The sequence below is a fragment of the Anabas testudineus genome, chromosome 9 (assembly GCF_900324465.2).
Source record: "Anabas testudineus chromosome 9, fAnaTes1.2, whole genome shotgun sequence".
NCBI lineage: Eukaryota > Metazoa > Chordata > Actinopteri > Anabantiformes > Anabantidae > Anabas > Anabas testudineus.
Window position 1 is genome coordinate 8,488,961 of NC_046618.1, and position 7,265 is coordinate 8,496,225.

At 41.4% G+C, this 7,265-nt stretch overlaps 1 protein-coding gene across 1 annotated transcript in view; it reads left to right on the forward strand.

Moving 5' to 3' along the window:
- Window positions 1–6,119, forward strand: part of pdlim2 (PDZ and LIM domain 2 (mystique)) — a 30,727-nt gene extending 24,608 nt beyond the window's left edge. Inside the window, exons 7-10 of the mRNA XM_026343736.1 lie at window positions 611–729; window positions 3,791–3,939; window positions 4,569–4,680; window positions 4,954–6,119. Of these exons, the coding sequence (XP_026199521.1) occupies window positions 611–729; window positions 3,791–3,939; window positions 4,569–4,680; window positions 4,954–5,146 (573 nt within the window). The 3' untranslated portion in view covers window positions 5,147–6,119. The remainder of the gene's footprint in view (window positions 1–610; window positions 730–3,790; window positions 3,940–4,568; window positions 4,681–4,953) is intronic.
- Window positions 6,120–7,265: the final 1,146 nt, after the last annotated feature.

The following is a 7,265-nucleotide window of genomic DNA, read 5'->3' on the forward strand; positions in this document are numbered from 1 at the left end:
GCTGTGATTGTTGAAACTGGTCACCAGGGGCTGGCAATAGGAGAGGAATGTTGGGCATGACTCATGCAATTGAAACTCAGTTTGAAAGCACAGGACACCAAACACAATCAAACAATGGCATAGCGTATTGTTCATTCTGTTTTCTCAACAGAAAGAATTTCTCCAGGTTTCAGTCAAATGTGATGGTGACAATGAAAAGAACCAGTGGTTTGCATTTGGTCTTCTCCATCTGGGGCTCATTTAAGCTACTGATAAATCTCTGCTGTTTTCATCTTGACTGAATATATCCTTCATGATGGTGTTCCAGATATTGTTTTATTTGTACAATACAGTTTCTTCATATTTAAACCTTCTTGAGAGGAAGATACCGCCATTACCCGAGCTCCATAAGGCTGGAGCTGTGATATTAAGACACTCCTGCCTCTGTACACTTCTCTGATTTTTGTGCGACTCTTTCTCAGTAACATTGCATCATGGTCTAAGCACTTGCACATAGTCTTAATAGATTCCTCTGCTCTGATCTGCAATGATGGTTTCAGCGACTGCACAAGGTTTGACTTTCATGTTTGCTCAATCTATTGATTCATTGTCGTGGTCTCTTCCTCCACAGGAATTCTCCCCTTCAGACTACAGAAGTAACTCTGTGTCCAGCAGAACCCCAACCCCACCAGGGCGCTACTCACCCCATAGCCCCACTGATCGGGATGTCCCCATGTCTCCCCGACGCAGGTAAACAGCATTCAGATTGTAACTGTGACTGTAGTTTTATATTAAAACTATAATAGATGAAGTAACAGTAAAACAGTACAAAAACAGTAGAAATACAAAACATTGATATAATTAAAATGAAATAAAATTATGCCTAATCATTAATTGTCATCATCATCTGTATCGTCAACACCATTTTACATTTTTGGAAAATATCTGGGAAACGCGTGTGTGGTGGAAACAATCCTTAGTAATTATTGTTGCCTTCTTTCAGAGGTGTGTGTATAAAGGCTCTGAAGAGCATAAATAACCTGGAAAGTCTGTTAATCAGCTTGTGTATTAACTGCTGTGTTGCAGCTGACTCCTGGTCATTAAAGCTGTTTGCAGCTGGACTCTTGAGACTAACCTTTGGGAAACATTATGTGTCCCCCACCTGCATTTGATGAGGTGATATAACTGTAAGCATGCAGGTGCTGCCCTCTGAATGTTATTTGGATTCACTAAGACTCATGTTTTTTTTTTTCCCCAGCAGTAATGAAAATGTTCTTTAGTCTCTTACATAATCTTTTGTCTCCATTCTTGGAGGCAAAAACTTGGTTCCTGTTTTTCCACAGTGCGTGGATGGTTGACTTTGGCCCCAGTCCTCTCCCTGGGTAACCACGGCTAGTGATATGACATGTCAGCAACAGCAGTCATATCCAAATAACCCATATTTCCAAAAAAAAGTTAGATTTTACTGCTCCCCCTGACCGGCCCCCAGTCTGGAGCCCCCAGCCTGCACTGCAACCCTCTCCCCGTTCTGTCCCAGCCAATCAGACTCAGTGACAGCCATTTGCCCACCCCTTTATGTTGCGTGGCCAATGAGTTTCAGCCCAGGGGCACACCTTTCACTCAGACTCTTATTTTTCTGTCTCATCTGGTTTAGATAGAGGTGTGTGCTCAGTATCTGTGTGAGTGTGTGCGCTAATATTGCCCGTTTTCTACTGTATCTTTTGAATTGCTGTTGCAAGAAATAAAAGGGTTGTTCCTGGAAAGAATAGCTGAGCTCCCTCTCTTTGTTCTTTCATTCTGAGGTGAGTCTAGTCATTTTGATCTGTTTTGTCCACATGTTCAGATGTTGGTTTAGGTGTTGCATGCTGCATGTGGCTGGAATTTAGCTTTGTGGTCCTACTTGTGTGTTTTGGCTACTACACAGTGTGAGCCCCTGACATGACTAGATTGTTATCAGTGCACCCCTTTTGCCAAGTCTGGGTATGGAAACCAGCAACATATTTTCCTCATTTGCAGACGTATAGATGTGAGAACATTTGAAAGTACAACTCCCAGATGACAAACTAGTTCTCTGTAGTTCTCTGATTCTCAGTGAAATCTTTGTGCTTTCACTGCTTGTTGAGAAGCCGTTCTCTCTGACCCTCACTTGTATTCTTTGCTTTTGTTCCATTTGACCTGGAGTTTCCATTTGTTTTGAGATTACATGTGAGAAGGGACAGTGGGCGAAAATGGCAAACGAAAGGGGGAAATGGATTTCTGAGGGTTGAGCTGAGCATGTGGAGTACTTAGAGGCTGCACTTTAGAGGTCTGTTTTCAATTTGAACCATGTTCAGTGATGCAGAGGAGAAGTTCTGAAACATGTTTCAGTATATTTGTTGTCTTCTCTGCTTTCCATCTCCCGTTAACATAATCATTAAAGGGGAAACGAATCCAAATTCATGTAGCTGAAATGTAAATGGAAGCTGTACACACAGACAGCCATTAATGAAGCTTATGAAACTCATGCACACAGATCAGCGTTCAGCGTTATTAGAAGTTAACATATACATGATAGTTACGTAATTAGATTGAGACAGCTTTAAGTCTTTTTAGTCTGTACTCGTGTTCACGTTATAACTGATACGAACTTGTGATTATGAGGTTAAAGTGGTGACTTTAAGCTGCAACAGTGTCTGAATCGCATTTTAGGAGAATGCAGCAGGACTGTGATCCTAAACACAAATTCAAAGAGTGGCTGACTGGCCAAGTCTGTCACCTGACCTCAGTCCATCTGAGCATGTGCTTCACAGACTGAAAGGAAAAGGCTGAAACATGCAAGAAATGAAGAGTGTTGCAAGAGGAAAGAAAACAAGTATTTGCTGATTATTGTGGTTCATGAATACCAAAGAGGGTTTCACATTAATGTTGACCCATCTTTACCTTAGTTGTTTCACTTATTGTTTCAGTAAACCAGAGTGTGCACTACATGCAGCCTACATATATATATATATCTATATATAAATAGATATATATATATATATATACCAGTGCTAAATCACACACTAGGTGAAGATGAGCTCTCTGAGTAGATTCTTCACAGCACAGCTGTCAGCTGAACACAAAGTATTTAGGGAGACTTGTATGTTTGTAAGTGGTGGGTGGGGCAGCCAGTCATTTTAAGCCGACTGGCTGACATGTTGCCTGCAGGTGGAAAGAATCAAACCACACCTGGCCCAGCTAGTGTACCTGGCCGACCGGTTCCTATTGACAGCAAACACTCAGCAGCTCCCTCCAGACAAATACACTCAAGATCACACAAACTGGAGAGGGAATAGTAGTTAACCACACAACAAGTATGCAAGAAGCAGTAAAAATAAACTGCTTTCTTACCACACCAAGTTTAAACTATTTGCTTGTAAAGTGATGTTGATGTTTGTTTAAGAGCTGACTTTGTGTACTATCACTAGGTGATACTTGTTGTTTTGTTTAATATTAGCCCAATGTGCAAAACACATAAGGACACTGTTCAGTTGTCTTTTCTTTTTAACCTAAGTGTCTGACTTTGAACAGTGCTTCTTAAAATGGGAGAGGAGGGGGTCCTGTTGAGCTTGTGATGTGTGCTTGGACACTGTCTGGCCTCATGTTTATGGTGACTGGACTTCATGTTCATAGAGGCAAAGTCCCATAGCCAGCTGCTGTCCTTTCCTTCATTTCCTCTGGATTCAGTTAAAGAACTCCAAAGGCGTACATTTTGTTCTGAACATGTCCCCAAGAGCTTGACGTACAGTGTGATTTAAGTGAACTGATTTATTTTTATTTTTTCTTTCTACAGCAGTTCAAGCTCTGACTTTGCCATGCAGAGGTTCGACAGGGACTCCGAGGTGTACAAGATGATCCAGGAGAATAAAGAATCCCGCTCCGCACCTCGTCAGTCCAACACCTTTAAAATGCTGCAAGAGGTCCTGGAGGCTGATGAGAAAGGTTAGAACCATTTGGCACTGCAAAAAAGTTAACAAACTGAGCTGGTGAACTAAGACAAACATAAATGTGCAGAGTGTTGCTAAAACAGTAGTTGGAAAAAATTGTTGGAACATGTAAACATTACTGCATACAGTACAGTATATCTTATAGATTTTCCTGGTGATGTATCGGAATAAACTCAATGAGGGGTTGTGTTCAGGGTTCATCTGTTATGTCAAATGTAAGATCATTTATATTTCGTGCAGTTGTCAGCTGGCAGCAGGACAAGTGAGGGCGAGTTACTGAATGGTGATTTCCATATGGCCATCACCTGTGCTGTATAGCGGGAACAACAGCATACATATTGTCTGTGTCTGTCCCCTTTTCTCCCCTTTGCTTTGATAAATGTTGGGGCAAATAAATCCAGACGGTCATAACATTCTTTCATGACGTGATAATGACCAGTGTGTGGAAATTCATTTCACGAAGTGTGTTCCCTGTGCGATGAGTTAGTGATGACTAGTGGGAAACACAAACAAGCTCCACTGACGGAGAGCAGTGAAGACAAACGCAGTGTTGATGTGATGAACAGAGAGACATACCTATCAGGACATCCTGATGAGCAGCTTTGTGTCTCTGTGTGTCTTCAGAGGCAGCCCTCCGGTTCCCAGGGAAACTTTCGCCCAGCGCCCCCAAAGCAAGCACGTCAGTGGCAGGAGTCAGCAAATACCACACCTGTGAGAAGTGTGGCACCAACATTGTGTAAGTCTACTGTCAACTACATCATAATCTGCATACATTAGCCACCTCAGATTAAATATTGTCTCTAAACATGTGAAACAACACTGGAAGAAAACCGTAGCAGGTTTATAAGAAAAAAAAAAAAGTACTGTCTCAACTCTAATCTATATAATATCTTTTTTTACCTAAAGATGCAAATCCAACAGTTTGTCTGTGCTGATTGTTGCTGCTCTGGATTTGATTTGAATTGGAAATAAGGCAAATCACTCGGTGGCTCTATTTGTCTTTCCACAGCACACAGGCTGTGCGCATCACAGACGAACGCTTCCGCCACCCAGAGTGCTACACCTGCACAGATTGCGGTCTCAACCTCAGGATGAGAGGTCACTTTTGGGTTGGAGAAGTGATGTACTGTGAGAAACACGCCAAACAGAGGTACCAGGGCCCAGGTAGCCCCCCTTCAGCCACTGTGTCCCCTCGCCAATGAGTCTGGCACTCCACACCTGTGAGTGCTGCTTGTCTGCCTGAAGAGCTACATCGTCTGATTCAGTTATAGACCTTGGGATGGGACATGGATGTGGAAACTATTCGACAACATAGAGAGGATGTACTTTTCTGATCACATTTAACCATATTTTGCAATATAGTGATTCACTTTCCTGCATTTCTTACATTTGTATGACAACTGGGGCTTTGTTCATATGGCCCAGCTCCCTCAGTCTCTTTAGGTTATTCTTAACTCTGATTATGCACAGCTGCCATGGACTCATGTCAAGCTCACATTGTCCTACAGCCAGATTTACACACCACCAGCGCTTCATACAGCTCGACAGGACTGGCTCTCTGACTCTCTTGAGGATCTGGAAAATCATTTGAATCTCCTGCTGACACAAAGGGACCAAATTCTCACCTACACTGCATTAAAAATGTACTGTACAGCAGCAGTGCTGTGTGTGGGTGTGTACGGGTGCATGCTTTCACATGAGAAGTGAAGTGGTTTCTGTATGGCTTCCCTGCAGAGAGTGTGTGTGTGTGTGTGTGTGCGTGCGCTTGTACGTGTGTGTGTGTGCGCTTGAGAGAATAGAGAGAACTGTGGGAAGAAGGTGGGTCCAAGTTGTTAAAGACACCAAGGAGTTTGAATTTATTCTTTGAGTTTTTTCTGTATTTCTTTTCTAATCAGAATATTTCAGTAGAAATGGTGAAAAAACAAACACTTTTGCTGACTTGTTTTGCCGTTTATTCAATATTCAATTTATATAATTAATGTAATTTTTGATGTTTTTTGATTGAACAGTGTTCTTTGAAGTAGACCGCCATCTAAAATGCATAATGTATGCACAGGATATTAAGTATGAACACAATTGATAATACTACACTTGTGCAGTTACAGCAGTACTCAGAGATACACTATATTGTTTGCATTTCATTTGGCACCTAATAAATATCACCACTTGAAGCCTCCCAGGTAATGATTATTGTGTTGGATGACTTTAGAGTGAAAATGTCAGAACAATTGTTTTTTGGTTTCTTCTTTAAATATATTATCAACTTCACAAAAGGACATAGTGAAGTAGGAAAAGACAACTGTCCTAGTGGTATTTATTTTGGCATCATTTTTGAACAGGCACTCTACACTGACATCCTCAGTTTCACCATGTATTTACATATGGGGCAAGAACTGCGAGTGACACATCAGACAAACTACACATAACTCTTTGTTGAGCAGGAGCTGAACAGGAAGTTGTCAACGGATACATGTTTGTCCTAAGAAAACAGGTTGGACAAGAAGAAGAGGATGCTACCCACACATGACATGCATGGCACGATGATGCATCTATTAGCAGGGCGAGGTGTAGCTTGAACTGACTTTGCAATGTGAAATGTGAAGGTGATGGGAACATAAAGCACCTTAGTGTGTCCCCAGGATGTAAGGCTCGCCTGTTGAATAGATGATCTCAGTATTCATGTCACATTCATGTGACTCGCGTTGGTAACCAGAAGAGGGCAGCGTCATTACAGTACAGTTGTAACAGGCGTCTTCCACATTCCAAAGGCTGAAAGATGAGCCGGGGAAACCAGCACTTCTGTTCATGTGGTGTTAACACATGCTTTACAAGATTTCATCTTCTATTTCCACAGCATTGGCGCAGAAAAAACAAACTTACATCTTATAAGTAAGTCTATATACAAACAAATTTTGAGGGACTCAGGATCATATAACCATGATCTTAATAAATCATATTAATGGAGATGATTAAGTAGGTTTACTGCCTTGAATATCAATATTATATGTGAATATGAGCACCATTCAAATAAGATACTAATTAAAATAATACACTATTGGAATTACACCACAGCTGTTGCTGCTACTTTAAATTACTTTATCACAAAGGTATTTTATACAAAATAAAATGTTGATACCACATTATGATATGATAACTCTACATAATGTTAAAGTAATGTTTCCCTGATTCTTTAATTTGAACCATGCATCCAGGAAATACCTCTAACGGCTGGGCTTCCTGGTAGACTGGCACTGCAGGTTAGAGAGTGTGAGCCACTGTTGTGCCGCTGGTCACACCACTAGATGTCACAGCCTCCTTCAA